This window comes from Ovis aries, chromosome 2 (assembly GCF_016772045.2).
Source record: "Ovis aries strain OAR_USU_Benz2616 breed Rambouillet chromosome 2, ARS-UI_Ramb_v3.0, whole genome shotgun sequence".
In the NCBI taxonomy this organism is placed as follows: Eukaryota; Metazoa; Chordata; class Mammalia; order Artiodactyla; family Bovidae; genus Ovis; species Ovis aries.
The window spans coordinates 240,568,351-240,586,519 of NC_056055.1; the positions used below are offsets into that span (position 1 = coordinate 240,568,351).

At 45.1% G+C, this 18,169-nt stretch overlaps 1 protein-coding gene across 2 annotated transcripts in view; it reads right to left on the bottom strand.

Moving 5' to 3' along the window:
- The window catches only part of CEP85 (centrosomal protein 85), a 42,980-nt gene continuing 24,811 nt past the window's right edge, over positions 1 to 18,169 (bottom strand). For both annotated transcript variants that reach the window (XM_004005096.5, XM_042244512.2), the window contains exons 5-14: positions 17,885 to 18,018; positions 17,384 to 17,501; positions 15,929 to 16,114; positions 9,212 to 9,364; positions 8,842 to 8,996; positions 7,365 to 7,479; positions 6,412 to 6,462; positions 3,409 to 3,516; positions 2,012 to 2,237; positions 1 to 1,678 (exon numbers count right to left, since the gene is read on the bottom strand). In XM_004005096.5, coding sequence (XP_004005145.3) covers positions 1,518 to 1,678; positions 2,012 to 2,237; positions 3,409 to 3,516; positions 6,412 to 6,462; positions 7,365 to 7,479; positions 8,842 to 8,996; positions 9,212 to 9,364; positions 15,929 to 16,114; positions 17,384 to 17,501; positions 17,885 to 18,018 — 1,407 coding nt within the window. In that variant the 3' untranslated portion in view covers positions 1 to 1,517. The remainder of the gene's footprint in view (positions 1,679 to 2,011; positions 2,238 to 3,408; positions 3,517 to 6,411; positions 6,463 to 7,364; positions 7,480 to 8,841; positions 8,997 to 9,211; positions 9,365 to 15,928; positions 16,115 to 17,383; positions 17,502 to 17,884; positions 18,019 to 18,169) is intronic.

The window sequence follows — 18,169 nt, forward strand, 5'->3', positions numbered from 1 at the left end:
GTCTGTTAAATTTTTATTTCGTAAACAAAATAGGCAATACAAACTAGTTGACATAACAAGGATTCATATAAATAACTGCTTATAAACTTTATGAGGAAAAATACCCGTGAGCATGGTGGCTGGGCTCCCAATTCAGGGTGGAGACCAACCGGGCAGCTCTGCTTTTAGCAGGCAGGAGCCCAGAGACTGAGGGGACAGCTGGGTGGGGATGCTTTGAATGGAGGCTTAAGTCACTCCATAAATAAAACACCAACTTGTAAAAGCACTTAAGAAGGAGTCTCATTCAGGCCTGGGAGTGAGGTCCAGGATGCTGCCCTGCTAGCCCAAAGCTTAGCAACCACCTCCCAGTGGCTGGCTCTGGACTCCTGCACTGCTCAGGACTCCCCCCTCACAGCCCTGGCTCCAGATCCAGAGGAAACCTTGAGCTGGCCAAGGACCAGACACAAAGGACTACAAGATGCTCTCTCAACAAAGAGGCAAAAGAAACCAGAAAGCAGAGCTCTGAAGGCCCCAGAGAAACAACTAAAAACACAAACGCTATACCTTGAAGCTGACCTGTACTGGCTACTCTCAACTCTCAAGGAGCCCAGAGCAGGAAAGGGAAAGGATCCCCATGCCCAAACACGAGAGAGGCACAAATCAGAAGGCCAGGCACTGACCCCAGCCTTGGGGGAAGGGAGTGAGCAGCTTGACAGTGCCTTGTGGTATCAACCCAGAACCATAGAAAAGAGTCTGCACTCAAAGCCCAAGAAGGGGCTACCTGGCCAGCCTGAGAACAAAGGACAAAGGGGCTGTGCTAACTACATGATCAGAGCCCCAAGGGCACGGGGCAGCTTGAGTGGGTCTCCTGTAAATAGGCATGATAGCACAGATAAAGGAGCCCTGGGTATAATTCCCAGGCCCCTAATCCTAGCAAATACTTTGCTAATGAGCAGATCACCCTGAGGCATCAGTGAGAACAAGAGCCCTGAGGAAGGAGGAGTGGGCCTGGGCCTAGGAAAGTCCAGAGCCAGCTCAGGTCCCAAGAAGGCTGGCACAGAGGGCTGGAGGATTCTCAAATGGCTACTGTTACTGGTACTCAGCCTTTCCTGGCCCTTCTAAGGAACTTTGGGCATCAGCACGACCAAGGTACAGAGTGGGAATGAATGTGGATCCATCCCAAAGGATGCAGAAGGGAGTTAAGCAGCCTGTTTGCCTTTGACATCAGCTTGTTACTGGGAATAGTCTGTGAGGATTTACCTGCAAGTTAATTAGTAACTCACCCTAAAAGAGTGAATCAGGATGACAGGATAAATGCAACCCAACAAGGCAAAGCCAGAGTTGGGCAAGACAAACAAAATTCTCTCATCGGCCCTTGGCCCTATATGCAGGCTCACACCTCCTCCCTCCCGCCCCTTCTCTCTGGGAATAGCAGCAGATAGGAGGCAAGAGATTGTCAGGGCAGGACCTGCTGGACGGTGCTCTCAGCAGACCAGACTCTCCCTGGGGGAACACAGCTCGTCCACCCCCAGCATTCCTCATTGTGTGACACAGTTTTCTCCCATGTCCTGGGCATATCTATCTGACATGGTGGTCCTTAAGTCCTCGATGTCACGGCGTAGCTGCTGAACCTCTTCCAGTTTTCTCCTGATCACATCTGGTTTCTGAAAATCTAGTTGAGTCCCTGGGTGCTGTGCAGCTGGGGAGGAGAAGAACATTTTGACAGAATATTAATAAGTAAATCAGAAGACACTTTCATGTGGAGGGGGCAGTGTGGACAGGCAGTCCTAAGGCCCTAAGGCCTGTGGTCTTGGAACATGGCAGGCACTTTTTACAAAACAGCTAGGGATAATGGGCTAAAAGTCTTGCTGCCTAAGGGCCACTTTTTTTTGTTTGTCCTACACCCAGGTACCCATAAGGATGCCTGCTTCCAAAACAGATTTACTTAACATCTAACTGAGAAAGGTAGATAGGGGTGAGAGGAGAATGAAAGCCACTCTCTCCTAGGTCCCCGACTGGTCTAAGGACTCACAGTGAATGCCCAGGAGCAGGGAGAGATTGGGGTCATGGCCCTGGGCCCTCTGGGTCACAATGCTACAGACAGCCTGCAGATCTTGAAGACAACTGGCCAATTCCTGGTGCAGCTCAAATGCCAGCTGAGCTGTGTCTGATGAAGATGGGGACCCTGATTGGGCCTGTCGCAGGTGTTCTTGGAGCGTCAGATTCTTCTCAATGAGGTCCTGGTTCTGCACTGAAAGCTGAGCAGATAGACAGGTGAGCATGTTAACTCAGGCCTAGGGAGAAGCAGAGTAACTGCACACGAATGTGGCTATACGTGTATGGTGTGTCAAGGGGAAGCTATGAGACAAAGGCAATGTTCCCCCCTCCCCACTCCTACCAACAGGCTTTGCATTGCCCCCTCCCCATCAGTATCAGGCTGTTTCTCCTGCAGGTAGGTTGGGCCCAGAGGACCGCAGCACTGGAGAGGAAACTGCACCCCAGCAGACTGAGTCAGCAGCCTCCAGGTTTCTGCTCAGGAACTAGAGAAGATACTCCCGCTCCTCGGAACTCTATCTGAAGCCAGTCCCTCAGCCAACTCTGTTAGCCAGGCTATTAGAGAAGGCTTAACGTGAACTGTGAAATCTGAGGAGACACTGGTTTCAATCTCTCCCTGCCACCCTGACAAAAGTGGCCACCAGCCAGCTTGATCAGTGTGTGTCAGAGGAATAAAGTGGGCAAGAAAGACAATGTGACAGCTAGTGGCCACTGGGCAGGTGAAGGCTAGGGGCTAAAGAAGCTGCTGACCTGGAGGACACAGTGCTGAAGAGTGCCCTGCCTTTTCAGTCTTTCACCTCAGTGGAGTCAGGCTTTACTACAAAGACCAGCTCATTCACGTGTATCTGTGTCTCTTTCTCTCCCTTTCCCACAACAGCTTTAACACACTCTCCTTCCCTTCCTACCACTATTCTGTTTTAAAGACAAGAAACAGAGTTCCTCCACTAGTCCCAGCCCTTCAGCCACACTGGGCCATATGACCATCTTCGCTCTTGGAGACTCCTTCCTATGCACTTGGCCAGTGACCTTGACCGCCCCCTGCTGACAGCTCTGTTTACTCCAGGAGGATCACCAAACCTTCAGTCTTCTTGAACCCTTCATCCCCAACCCCACAAACCTGTGGCTGCAAGAAGACAAAATAAGAGAGAATGATTTTCTATATCCAAAAAGCATTACTGGATAATTACAGCCAAAGGTAGGCTTAGGACCTTTAATATAAAGGATGATGCAATGTTCCTTCTTACTCCTCCAAAAAAGCTTAGTAAGAGACCTCTCAAAATGTGGGGGGGTCTTGTGGGAGTGGGAATGGGTAGAGTACACAGAGAAATTAGGTTTGTAAAGACAATGCCAAGAGGCCTAGCTGGTGCTGCTCACCTCTTTCACAGCTGTGCGCAGCTGCTGCAGGGCTGTCTCCCTCCTTTGGGCCTCCTCTTTCAGGGCCTGGCTTGTTCCTTCTTCTTGAGCCACTTCCTGCTCTAGGCTCTGAATCCCATGACAAGGAGGGTGGGAGAACACATCAGAGGTAACAAGTCTGGGTCAGACCACATTGCCTCTGGTCTGGACTACACAATAGTAAAGCCCTACCCTGCTGCTAAGAGATTATTTTAGAACAACCCTGATCTGTGACTTCCCATCAAAACCCTTCTCAAGCCTCTGACCATGTATCAACCGAGGTCAGGCTCCTCAGAAGAGCATTCTATTAACAGGTCAGCCTGGCCTTTACCTACTTCTCTATCTTTACCTCTCTTTACCCTCCACATCGCCTCCACTCTAGTCACACAGACTGACTGACTGGCTTCCAGCACCAATACTGTTGCTCACTTTTCTTTGCTTTTGCCCAGAATGCCCCTCTGCTCTGCCAGTCACCTGGGAAACTTCCCACCTCAACCTTCCTTCATCTGCAAATCAGATTCAATTAATCCCAACCTTGCCCTGCAACTAATACTCATGGCTTATGAGTACATTTGTTGGCTGTGCGCTTGATTCCTCTCTCTATTAGACCATAACTTTCTCGAGGGCAAGGAATGTCATTTCAGTTGAGTTCAATTATTGATCGAGCACTCACTACTGACAGGCACTAGGGACACAGAAAACAATACCAGACATTCCTGTCTTTGAGGAACTCACAGCCAAATGCCCTTGACAACTGTTGTTGTTTAGTTGTTTAGTCACCAAGATGTGTCCCACTCTTTTGCCAGCCCATGGACTGCAGTCTGCCAGGCGCCTCTGTCCATGAGATTTTTGGAGTGGGTTGCCATTTCCTTCTCCAGGGGATATTCCCAAACCAGGGAACGAACCTGCGTCTCCCGCACTGGCAGGCGGATTCTTTACCACTGAGCCACCAGGGAAGCACTGTATATTAAATGCTTTTGACAGAGATGAGAAAGAGGACACAACTGAAGCGACTTAGCAGCAGCAGCAGCAGAGGGTACTCTGTCACCTAATGTAGTTATGTGTATGTGTGTGTATGTGTTTAGGGGTGGTCAGGGTCAGGAGAGGGAGGTACAGACTTGTTATCTTGTGCCTCTCATTCTGTTCATTCTAATTTCCCTCTGGTTTTGAAACTGATTTGGACAAATAAAGTATAAATAATATTTCAGAGCTTTTCCAATTTGTTTTAATAAAAAATTAAATAGCCAAGGAGAACATCTCACCACCACAAAAGACCCAAAGTGACCATTTTGAATCCACCTAATTCCACCAAATTCACCTGACATTTTAATTTGTCTTAGAAGTCATCATGGGTAAATATACATTTAAAATGTTGTGGAGGGCTTCCCTGGTAGTCCAGTGGTTAAGAATACACCTTGCAATGCAGGGGACACCGGTTCAATCCCTGGTCCAGGAAGATCCCACATGCCCTGGGGCAGGTGAGCAAGCCCCTGCGCCACAACTGCTGAAGCCCGCGCACCCTAGAGCCTGTGCTCTGCACCAAGAGGGGCCGCTGCAATGAGAAGCCTGCACGCTGCAGCAACCAGTTGCTCCGGCTAGGGAAGGCCCTCTCAAAGCAACCAAGACCTAGCGCAGCCAAAAATAAATAAGATATTTTAAAAATAAATAAATAAAATGTTGTCAAGAGTTCCAGGAAACATACTTTGAGATCCATTAAAAACTACTAAAATCTTGGGATTTTAAATGGATGTAGGGAATTCCCTGACTGTCCAGTGGTTAGGACATCCTGCTTTCACTGCCAAGGGCCCACGTTCAATCTCCAACACAGAATTAAGATCCTGCAAGCTGCACAGTGAGATCCAAAATAATAACAGTAATAAAATAAATGGATGTAAACATTCACTAGGCTTGACTATCTCTTTAGAGGACTTGAAATCTGTGAACTAAACAGACCCACATGATGGCAATGGTAGGACTGAGCTTTCAGCTGTTCCTTGGTGGAAGTGCATTTCACCTGTTTTGGTGTGAAAACCTCTTTTAGAATCCAAAGAGAACCTGTACCTAGAATTTCTTGGAGAACCCAATTAAGGACACTCCCACTCTGGCCCAAAATAGAAACCAGGAATTGTCTTTAATTTCTGTAACAGACCTACCCTCCAGCCTTGCTTCTCTCCAACTGCCAATCTTCTTCCACACTCAAGTCTGAGCTGCAAACCTGACTATATCACACCCCAAGGAAATGCTACAGTAGATTCCCATCACCTACCTAAAGAATAAAAGCTAACTTCACTGGACAGTCCAAGCCGTCCCATAGCCCACTTCTCCATCTGCCACCTTACTCAACACCAGCAAACGACCTGCAGCTCCATGCATGAGCCCTGCTACCACATGCCTTCGTGTTCCTACCCACGCTGTTCCTTCTATCAGAATTTCAATATCATCCTATGCTAGCTTCCTCATTGCCTGGCTAACTCCTCCTCCTTCTTCAAGCCTCATGGTCTCCAGAAACCCTTCCTTGATCTCCGCTACTTTCAATGATTCTTTTATGCTCCCCTAGGGTAATATGGATGCTCTCACTGCACTGTGCCGAATGAAACTACTTCCCAACAAGACTGTAGGCCACAAGCACTGATTTGGTCTCATGCTTGTACCCCTGGATGCATGCTAAGTCACTTCAACTGTGTCTGACTCTTTGCAATTCTGTGGACCACCTGCCAGGCTCCTCTGTCCATGTGATTCTTCAGACAAGAAGACTAGAGTGTGCTGCCACGCCCTCCTCCAGGGGATCTTCCTCACCCAGGGATCAAACCTGTGTCTCTTACATCTCCTGCACTGGCAGGCAGGTTCCTTACCACTAGCACCACCTAAGAAGCCCTAGGCTGGTACTCTTAACAGCGAGCAAATCGCAGGGCAAAGAATAGGGTTGGCTGAATTCTAGAAATTCCATCAAGTCCTGCCCATCATGTCCCAAGGATTCCAGCTCACCTGTACTTGTGAGTGCAACTGATCAATCTTCTGCTGTTGCCTCTCCACAATCTGAAAGGCAAAGTTATCAAGGACGATTGCAAGCACATGCTAATAGTGGGGCCAGAAGGCAAGAGGCTACACTAAGATCTGCAGTTTGACTATTACCTCAACTATTATCTACAGCCAATTAATAGTGAGAACAGAGTGAAAACAAGAAATATAAACCGGACTCCCTATCCTGGCTACTTAGCTTCACAGTCCTGTGCTCCAGGCACAGAGGTTTAAACAAAGATGAACGCAATGCGGAAGACCTATGAGGAAGTCAGGTGGAGGGACACCTTCACCCTGATGACTGTCGGCCAGGAGAATCAACTTCATATAAGCCAGTGTACCTTCTGGTTCTTTGGTAAAGGACACAACTGAAAATTCAGTTTAATGAAGCCAATCCTGTTCAGGGCTGTGACAGTTTTTCACTTATAGCTTTGGTCCCACTGTTTAAGAAGGGAACTTAAACAGGTCCAGTGTCCTGTCCTATGAGACCCCAGGTACTCTTTGAATCGTTTCTGGGTCTTATTTGCTGACCTTCAAACAAGTCTCTCTGGTAGGTCCTGGGCTCCTTCTTCTATGCTGAATTAGGGCCACCTCACTGGCTAAAACTCTGCTCAATGCAAGAGGCTTTGTAGAGGGCCTGAGCCATGAAGGAAGTACACCAAGCTTCAGTGCACCATTTTGGTACATCTAAATTTGGATATTCAGAGGCATGCCCTTCCCTAACTTTGCTTGCCAGTACTAAGGATGGCTATCTAAAATGTGAATCTATTATGCAGGGATGGCTTCTAGGAAAAGAGAATCAAAACTCTGGGTAACAGATCCTAGGGGGCTTGGGGCCAGAAATTCATGGTTCCCTACCAAAACCCAATCTTCTGCTTCCTCTAAGCCTACCCCCTTACGGCCTGGACGCCCTTAGTCACCTTTCGAAGGGAATCACATTCCTTCTGCCAAGAATCCATTTCCACTTGGGGACCTTGTCCTTGTTGAGCTGGACCTTCTCCACTGGCATCTTCCACACACTGCTTATCTTGCAGGCTGAAAGACAGTAGCCTCTTCAAGAACTCTAAATCAGAGAGATGTGGCTTTGATACCTGACACTGCTATTTACTGGGCAAGACAAGTAGGCCCTTCCAAGCCATAGCTGGGGATAATTGCTTAGGTCTGTTTAAAGTAGGGAATGCCACACAGAAGCTGCTTGCTCAGTCTATGTTAGTTCCCTTCCCTAGAGGTCAGCATCTATACAATGTGCCAGCAATTCTTTACCTAGCCAAGGCTTTTTTATTCTTTGTTTTGATATTTAAAAGTAAACATTCATCACATGTATTTAAATTACAAAAGTCACACATATAGGATAGAGAAATTTTAGAAAATACAAAAAAAAACCCCAAAAGTCCTTTTTTCTTTGCACACCCAGTCTTGGAAAGATCCAACTTTGTGCCCAAACCACAATCACTTTCATCATGGGCCATATGCTGAGATAAACAACAGAGTTACTGTGGTTGAATGTGGGATGAGAAATCCAATCCATCCCATTAAAAATTGGATTTGGTCCAAGGGGCTGTTGAAACACAGCCACGACATTTTTTCAGAAACTGCTATTAATACAGAAGAAGTTCCCAAGACATCCTGAGAGTACATTATAGCATCTTATTTTGTTCTCAGAGCCTACTGTGGCAATTGAGAACAATCCCTAGGGCTAAGGAGATGCTCCTGGTAGCCTTCACAAGATTCACCATGTGGATAACCCTCAGTCATCAGCACCAGGATCTACTTCTGCAAATACAGATACTCACGTTCCAGTTTATAAAGCGCTCCCATTCATTCAACACATACCTTTTCAAGAATTATTGCCCAATACTATTGTGATGCTGGGCACTGGGCTGGATCTTTCCAAAGAACAGTGGAAAACCCCACTGCACCACTATACCACTCACATTACATCTCAAAGACACAGTCCCTGCTCATAAACAGTTTTCCTATTACTTACAACCCAAAGAAAACAAAGCTCAGAGAAGTAAAGTGAGTAGCCCAAAGTTAAACAAGCAGTGAGTAGGGTAGCCAGGACCAGAACCTAGCTCTCTGCTTCTTTCTAAACCTCTCAGGGATATTTGGAGAGGACAATGACAACCCACTCCAGTACTCTTGCCTGGAAAATCCCATGGGTGGAGGAGCCTGGTAGGCTGCAGTAAAGGGGGTCGCGAAGAGTCGGACACAACTGAGCGACTTCATTTTCACTTTTCACTTTCATGCATTGGAGAAGGACACGGCAACCCACTCCAGTGTTCTTGCCTGGAGAATCCCAGGGACGCGGGAGCCTGGTGGGCTGCCATCTATGGGGTCACACAGAGTTGGACACGACTGAACTGACTTTGCAGCAGCAGCAGCAGGGATATTTACCTATGTCGGGTGGAGGAGAAGTCAGCTTCTCTCTGTCTCAGGCTTTCCAGTTGAACCTCCTTTTCTCTGCAGGCTGCCTGGGTCTCCTCCAGCAAACTCTCCAGCTCAGTCACTCTCTCCTGCAGCTCTGTGCTCTTCAACTCAGAATCCTTAAGCTGAGAGACAGGATTCCATGCTTAGGTCAACAAGCAGGGAAGACTTTGGGTATATTTCAAAAACTTGGCAATTCAGTTGTGATGTGAGTCTGGACATGACTCCGTTGGGACTTTCCTTTCAGGAGACCACAAGGTCACTGCATGCAGCAGAGGTTGAGAAAGCCCCCCACCACCACCCCCAACTTGCCCCAGGTATGCTTGGTCATTGCTGCTACCTGCTGGCTCTGTTTCTGATGGTCTTCCAGAGTGGGCAGGTCAGCCAGGTAGCGCTCCAAGGTCTCAATACGCTGCTGCTTCTCCCGGTTCTGCTCGGATTCCTTCTGACATTTCTTTTTCAAATTATTAATATGTTTATCACGACCCTTGACCTATTGGAAAGAAATGTTAACAATCCTTCTCCACTCACCCCTCTACCATCTTGAATGTTAACTATTTTTTTGAAGTGAACACTGTCTTTGACCTTAGGACTATAACTGTTTTCTATTACCATGAAGGCAGGAAGTTGAACAAATTTTGTCATTGGAGATTAGGACATAAAATGCAGAGTTTTCACACCAGAACTTTCCATTCAAGGGCAAGGAAGAGGGGATTCTTGGGCAGTTTTCAAAACCTGGTAGCTCTACTGTATAATAAAAGAATTTCTCTGGTCTTTGGTCAAGTTCCTCGAGGTAACTTCTAAATTCTTAGAATATCCCAAATAATAAATGTGTTGTTTGTTATTCACAGTGGACCAGTTCAGTTCAGTCGCAAAGAGTCGGACATGACTAAGCGTCCGACTCTTTGCGACCCCGTGAAACGCAGCATGCCAGGTCTCCCTGTCGATCAGCAACTCCCAGAGTTCACCCAAACTCATGTCCATTGAGTTGGTGATGCCATCCAACCATCTCATCCTCTGTCGTCCCCTTCACCTCCTGCCCTCAATCTTTCCCAGCAACAGGGTCTTTTCAAATGAGTCAGCTCTTCACATCAGGTGGCCAAAGGACTGGACCTTCAGCTTCAACATCAGTCCTTCCAATGAACACCCAGGACTGATCTCCTTTAGGATGGACTGGTTGGATCTCCTTGCAGTCCAAGGGACTCTCAAGAGTCTCCAATACCATAGTTCGAAAGCATCACTTCTGTGCTCAGCCTTTTTTATAGTCCAGCTCTCACATCCATACATGACCACTGGAAAAACCATAGCCTTGACTAGACGGACCTTTGTTGGCAAAGTAATGTCTGCTTTTCAATATGCCGTCTAGGTTGGTCATAACTTTCCTCCCAAGGAGTAAGCATCTTTTAATTTCATGGCTGCAATCACCATCTGCAGTGATTTTGGAGCCCAAAAAATAAAGTCAGCCACTGTTTCCACTGTTTCACCATCTACTTGCCACGAAGTGATACGACTGGATGTCATTATCTTAGTTTTCTGAATGTTGAGCTTTAAGACAACTTTTTCTCTTCTCTTTCACTTTCATTAAGAGACTCTTTAGTTCTTTGCTTTCTGCCATGAGGGTGGTGTCATCTGCATATCTGAGGTTATTGGTATTACTCCTGGCAATCTTGATTCCAGCTTGTGCTTCCTCCAGCCCTGCGTTTCTCATGATGTACTTTGCATAGAAGTTAAATAAGCAGGGGGACAATATACAGCCTTGACATACTCCTTTTCCTATTTGGAACCAGTCTGTTGTTCCATGTCCAGTTCTAATTGTTGCTTCCTGACCTGCATACAGGTTTCTGAAGAGGCAGGTCAGGTGTTCTGGTATTCCCATCTCTTTCAGAATTTTCCACAGTTGATTGTGATCCACACAGTCAAAGGCTTTGGCATAGTCAATAAAGCAGAAATAGATGTTTTCCTGGAACTCTCGATTTTTCGATGATCCAGCGGATGTTGGCAATTTGATCTCTGGTTCCTCTGCCTTTTCTAAAACCAGCTTGAACATTTGGAAGTTCATGGTTCACATATTGCTGAAGCCTGGCTTGGAGAATTTTGAGCATTACTTTACTAGCGTGTAAGATGAGTGCAATTATGCGGTAGTATGAACATTCTTTGGCATTGCCTTTCTTTGGGACTGGAATGGAAACTGACCTTTTCCAGTCCCGTGGCCACTGCTGAGTTTTCCAAATTTGCTGGCATATTGAGTGCAGCACTTTCACAGCATCATCTTTTAGGATTTGAAATAGCTCAACTGGAATCCCATCACTTCCACTAGCTTTGTTCGTAGTGATGCTTTCTAAGGCCCACATGACTTCACAATTCCAGGATGTCTGTCTCTAGGTGAGTGATCACACTATTGTCATTATCTGGGTTGTGAAGATCTTTTTGTATAGTTCTTCTGTGTATTCTTGACACCTCTTCTTAGTATCTTCTGCTTCTGTTAGATCCATACCATTTCTGTCCTTTATCAAGCCTATCTTTGCATGAAATGTTCCCTTGGTATCTCTAATTTTCTTGAAGAGATCTTTAGTCTTTCCCATTCTGTTGGTTTCTTCTATTTCTTTGCACTGATTGCTGAGGAAGGCTTTATCTCTCCTTGCTATTCTTTGGAACTCTGCTTTCAAATGGGTATATATTTCCTTTTCTCCTTTGCTTTTGCTTCTCTTCTTTTCACAGCTATTTGTAAAGCCTCCTCAGACAGCCATTTTGCTTTTTTGCATTTCTTTTCCATGGGGATGGTCTTGATCCCTGTCTCCTGTACAATGTCACGAACCTCCATCAGGCACTCTGTCTATCAGATCTAGTACCTTAAATCTATTTCTCACTTCCACTGTATAATCATTACCCTTTTATCATAAGGGCTAATGAGACTGTAAACTCCTTGAGAGGAGGGGCTGTGTCCATTTTGCTTTTATCAAAGGGATTTTGCTTTTATCATAAGGGATTTGATTTAGGTCATACCTGAATGGTTTGGTGGTTTTCCCCACTTTCTTCAATTTAAGTCTGAATTTGGCAATAAGAAGTTCATGATCTGAGCCACAATCTGCTCCCGGTCTTGTTTTTGCTGACTGAATAGAGCTTCTCCATCTTTGGCTGCAAAGAATATAATCAGTCTGATTTTGGTGTTGGCCATCTGGTGATGTCCATATGTAGAGTCTTCTTTTGTGTTGTTGGAAGAGGGGTGTTTGCTATGACCAGTGCGTTCTCTTGACAAAACTCTATTAGCCTTTGCCCTGCTTCATTCTGTACTCCAAGGCCAAATTTGCCTGTTCTCCAGGTGTTTCTTGACTTCCTACTTTTGCATTCCAGTCCCCTATAATGAAAAGGACATCTTTTTTGGGTGTTAGTTCGAAAAGGTCTTGTAGGTCTTCATAGAACCGTTCAACTTCAGCCTCTTCAGTGTTACTGGTCAGGGCATAGGCTTGGATTACCATGATATTGAATGGTTTGCCTTGGAAACGAACAGAGATCATTCTGTCGTTTTTGAGATTGCATCCAAGTACTGCATTTTGGACTCTTCTGATGACCATGATGGCTACTCCATTTCTTCTAAAGGATTCCTGCCCGCAGTAGTAGATATAATGGTCATCTGAGTTAAATTCACCCATTCCAGTCCATTTTAGTTTGCTGATTCCTAAAACGTCAACGTTCACTCTTGCCATCTCCTGTTTGACCACTTCCAGTTTGCCTTGATTCATGTACCTAACATTCCAGGTTCCTATGCAATATTGCTCAATGGACCAGAGCACACCATAAATGCATATATGCTAATTAGATGACTCAGAACAGGAACTGATCAGTACAAAAACCAATGGAGTTGAACCCAACTTCCTGCGAAAAGGGGACAAAGACAGGAGATTTGAGTTCAATCATGCCTACATGATAAAATCCCAATTAAAAACTCTAGACACCAAAGCTCAATGGAACTTCCTGGTTGATGAACACATGCATGTGCTGGGAGGATGACAGGTTCTAATTCCAAGAGGGAAAAGGTATGGAAGCCCTGCTTTTAGGACTTTCCCAGACCTCGTTCTATTTGTCTCTTGGCTTATCATGATTTGTATAACAAAATTGTAATCTGTGAAATTACTGAACCTGAAGGTGTCATGGGAATCCCTGGATTTATAGCCAGTTGGTCAGAAATATAGGCAATCTAAGGAACCCCAAGCCTGCAGTTGGCATCTGAAATAATAAATAAGCATAGTCTTTTGGGGGACTGTGTCCTTTAAACTTGTGGGGTCTGATGCTAACTCGGAGTGGTTTGCATCAGAACTTAACTGCAAAAGTATATATAACCGTATAGGTAGTATAAATACAGCCCACCTGGTCTATTCTGATGAGACAGGTAATGCATTCTTCTCTAAACACTTCATATGATATAAAGCTAAGCAATCATCTGGAAGGGCTAATGAAACTCCTTGAGAGGAGGGGCTGTGTCCATTTTGCTTTTATCAAATCCCCAACACAGCACAATGCTTGGCACTAAGCAGGAAATAAATTAAGATTTGTTGAATGGAAACTTTTCTTACTATTACGGCTTTTTCTTTGGCTTATGAAAAAGGAAGCTGGAGATAAAGCAGGGAAAAAGGCAGATTTATTGATGCCAAAGAGGCTCAGGCCTAATTTGATCCAAAGACAACACAGTACTAAGAAGGATCCCTGAAAATCAGTTACAAGCTTTACCCCAGGTACAATCTGTACCGTTCAAGCTCCATGTCATTCTCCAGATTCTGTCATCTTAATATGCATCAGAATCACGGGGGAAGCTTATTGAAAATGCTGATGGCCAACTCTTAATTAAAGAAATGGTAGGCCAGTCAGAGTTTATTTTTTCTCCCTTCCAAAATATTTCTAGAATGACAGGCATAAAATAATATACCAATTTTTAAAAGGCAACAGAGGAGACAAAAGTATACAAGATAGGGTCTTCCATGACGGTTCAGTGGCAAAGAATCTGCCTGCCAATGGAAGAGACTCGGGTTTGATCCCTGGTCTGAAAGATTCCACGTGCTGTGGAGCAACTAAGCCCCATAGCCACAACTATTGAACCCATGCTCTAGAGTCGCAGAGCCACAACTATGGAAGCCTGCATGCTCTGGAGGCTGTGCTTTGTAACAAGAGAAGACAATGAGAAGTCACACTACAGCTAGAGTATAGCTCCTGCTCACTCAACTAGAAAAAAGCCCACGCAGCAACAGAGATGCAGCACAGCCCCGCAAAGACAGATAAAAAAGTATATAAGACGGTTCAAGATGCTTCCAGAACATGAAAGGAATGGGAGGGACAGACGATTTGGAGCAGAGGAGTTATAATTTGCAGTAGGAGTCACAGACTACTTGGAAGACAATGTGCCCTTCACAACCCACAAGAATCCCTCTACTTTATTTTATTTTATTTTTTGTCCCCTCCCCTCCAGTAGAATCCCTCTACTTTAAACATGAGATACCTGAGGCAGGGAGGTATCAGCCATAAACCTGGAAAATAGGGGAATTCACTGGAAGTCTATATTCAGGCTAGCGGGATATCATTCTCACCCTGGGTTTTCCCAAAAGGAGACTGGAGATTTATTCTTTGTGGAGAAATCAAATCAGAGAGAGCCCAGCTCAGGGGTATCAGTCATGGCAGAGAGAGACAGAGAATGAAGCACTGGGTTGAAAATAAGCATAAATAACAATCTATGTGTAGAACTATGAGACTTTAAATCTAATTTCCTTCTCAGTGTTGAGAACCCAAAGGCCAAAAGCATTCCTGTCCCCAGCCTCCCCACCAGGCAGCAGGCTGAAGACTCTTTTCTAGAGAAAGTGAGATGAGACATCAGATATTGACATTTAAGGGTTCCCAAGTGAAAAGGGAAGACTAAGTTTGATCATCCAATAGGGAAGCCCACCAGGCAACTTCCATGAACCCAGAGCTTCCATGCAATTTAAAAATACTATATTCTTAAATATGAGCACTCTTTCATTCAAGGATCATCAATCCTCTAACGTGAAAGACACAAAAACAAAATAAGACCTGAAAGAAACACTATAGCAGATGCAGATATCCCAAAAGACATAATCAATATCATCAGAGAAAAGATACTGCATTCATGAAACAAAACCAGCAAAAAAATGCATTAAGTAAGAGAATACTATTCAGAAATACAGACGAATATGTCAGGAGTAAGAAAAGAGTTGAGGACAGCTAATTCTGTAGAGTGGGGCTGATATTGATATTGATGTTGATATTTGATAACATGTTGGTTATCTAACTTAGCCACATGTATTTTGATTAAAAGTTTTTTTTTCTTTTTTTTTCGAACAAGCCTTTAAGTCCATGCTGTACTAATGGCACCAATATCACCTGGTAAGATTGTCAGAAATGCAAAATCCCAGGGCTGCCTCCCCTTCCAAAACTACTGAATCTGGATCTGTATTTTCATCAAGATCTCCAAATTATTCTTAAACACATTAAAGTTTAAGAAGCATTTCTCTAGCTGACTTTGATGCAAGTGGTCCAGAGCTAAACATTATTAAACTGGTCCCCCAAGAATATCTATATTAGAGCAACCCGTGAACAGAACCAGAAGATTTAGCTCTTCTATGAAAATCAATCTCAACCTGAGGCGATTCTAAGAGCACTGGCAAAAATGTAAAAACTCCCCAAATAGCTGCATATGTGGGATTCGTCACCTACTTTTTAGGTAGAAGTGAGAAGAAATCACGCTGAATGATGTACCACAGGTACATCTTGCAACAGTACCATTTGGTATGACTGGTTAGACTGGTTTTTCACCTAGGCCAGCTGGTTCCCCATCACAACCTGGGACAGTGAGAGATTATACACTGTCTGTGATAGTTTTGTAGAGATGAAGCAGATATGAAGGGTTCCATTTCAAACAAGCCAGTCCTGCATGAGAAGTCAACGTAGGGTGTTTCACCCAATTGTCTTCTCCAGGTTCCAAGAATAGTTTGGCAGGAAAGGGCTGACTGCCAATTCTTTTGTGAATTAGAAAGCTATCAGCTCCTTAGCTCACCCTTTCTTCCTGTTTCTTCCCTTCCTCCGAATGCTTCTGCAGTGCCACTCTGAGTGACTCTCTGATGAGCTGGACTTCAACTTCTGAAGCAGAGAGTTTCTTTTCAAGCTCGATCTTTTCTTTGCTCAAGGCTTCTGTCTTCTGTGCAAACTGTGCACGTAAGAAAGTGTTCTCTCGCTGCAATTCCTGCAGAAAGATTTGCAATATGTAACTGTTCCTTACCCTGAGAATCCCATGTACTTTACTTATACCTAGCATACTTTGTGGTCGAATATCAATTTTCTCTAAGACTTTCTGCAAGCAGTGCTTCTCAGAGTGTGGTCCTAGGACTAACAGGGGCTTCCTTGATAGTTCAGTTGGTAAAGAATCCACCTGCATTGTGGGAGACCTGGGTTCAATCCCTGGGCTGGGAAGATCCCCTGGAGAAGGGAAAGGCTACTTACTCCAGTATTCTGGCCTGGGGAACTTCATGGACTGTATAGTCCATGGAGTCACAGAGTTGGAGACAACTGAGCGACTTTCACTTTCAGGACTAACAGCTTCAGCATTACCTGGGAACTTGTTAGAAATGCAAATTCTTAAGTCCAACTCCCAGACCCAGTGAATCAGAAATTCTGGGGACGGATCTTAATATTCTGTGTTTTAACAAGCCTTCTAGGTGATTCAGATGCACACTCCAATTTCAGAACCACTGGCTTAAAAGCAATATTCAAGGACCAGTCATGTAACAAAGGAATACAGGACAATATATCAGCAGACCTGGGCTCAAGGCCTGGTTCTCCTCCACTTATTCTCTACATGACTTAAGGTAAATTCTTCCTCCTTCTTGGGCCTCAATTTTCTCATCAGTAAATGAGAAGACTGAGATATATTTTATGTAATGGCCATTCTCACACTAACATTCTGATTCTCCCAGATGGAACATTATCTTAAGAAGCCCACTAGGTGGCAAAGCCAGTACAGTACTATAGTCTGTCTAATACTCATCACTCAAAAGCCCAAATTGCAGAAGAAGCTTGGCCAACATCTTTCAGAGCTACTGACCTGAGTGAAGCATAGTTTTCCCTCAGTTGCTCCTAGACATGGAAGAATGACAATGGGAATGGCTCTGCATCTCTGTGCTGCCTCTGCTTCTCTCTTCATTTGGCCAGGGCCGGTAGATGAAGACTTCTCAGAACATCACTCAATTCTAGGACCTTACCATGAACCTTGCTCTGCCTTCCTTTTCTCCCAAGTATGTCCTGATATCAAGGCACCTGGACTTCCACTTGATTCCATCCTCAGGCCTTTTCTGCCCCCTCAAGAGCAGAACAGGAAATGCTTTATAATTAGAATGTTTACTTTCTGAGGGCAAGAATACCTTACTTCACTTGGTCCATTTTCTGTCTCCTGGATACCTACCAGTGCCAACTGAGTTATGACAAGCAGAGTGCCATCCTGGCTGCCAAGGCTTACCTGCAGCCTCAACAAGCAGACATCCCCAAAGGGGGCAGGACGGCCTAAAAGAGCACTGTGGACTTGCAGTTCACTCTCTCGCACCTTCTGTTCCAGCTGAGAGATATGTTTCCTCTGCCTGCGAAAGTCAGAACAGAATGAGGCCCAGGGTCCTGACACAAACCCACTTGTAATATGATCCCCAACTTTCCTTAAATAGGTAAAAACCACACTTTGTAAACAAAGACTTTGGATTCTTGGGTAGTGCTGAAGGAAGAAATGCAAATGAGAAAACTGACTGAGGGAAAATGAAGAAAGATCAGCTGCAAAGACCCAGCTGCCTGGGTCTCCTCTAGGTATTCCCCACAGCCCCTGCAGAGATATGCAACAAACCTATCACATTATTCACACACAGGACTAGGCTACTTATTATGAGGCAAAGCAGGGGTCTAAACAGAGGAGGATGCACTACCCTTGGGGAGATGTCATCAGTGGGGGCCCTATGGCCCCTTGCCCCCTTACTTGTCAATAAGGAGCTCCTTTTCCTTCAGAAGGTGTTCATTACTGCTCAAGATGCTCATCCATTGTGCTGGGTCTAACGTGGGCAATGAAGGAGAAAAACCAGCAGGATGGTGGCAGACGGCTCCATTCTGAAGCTGGAAGACAAGCAGGCCCAGTGGGACTTAATGTTAACCTATAGGCACCTGAAAGCACCTACAAAGCGCCCAGCTGTGTCTGCAGTCAAGATTCACTTTGGCTCAGTTGGAGAAGGCCCACTGTTTATGAAATAATTTTAGCTCTGATGCA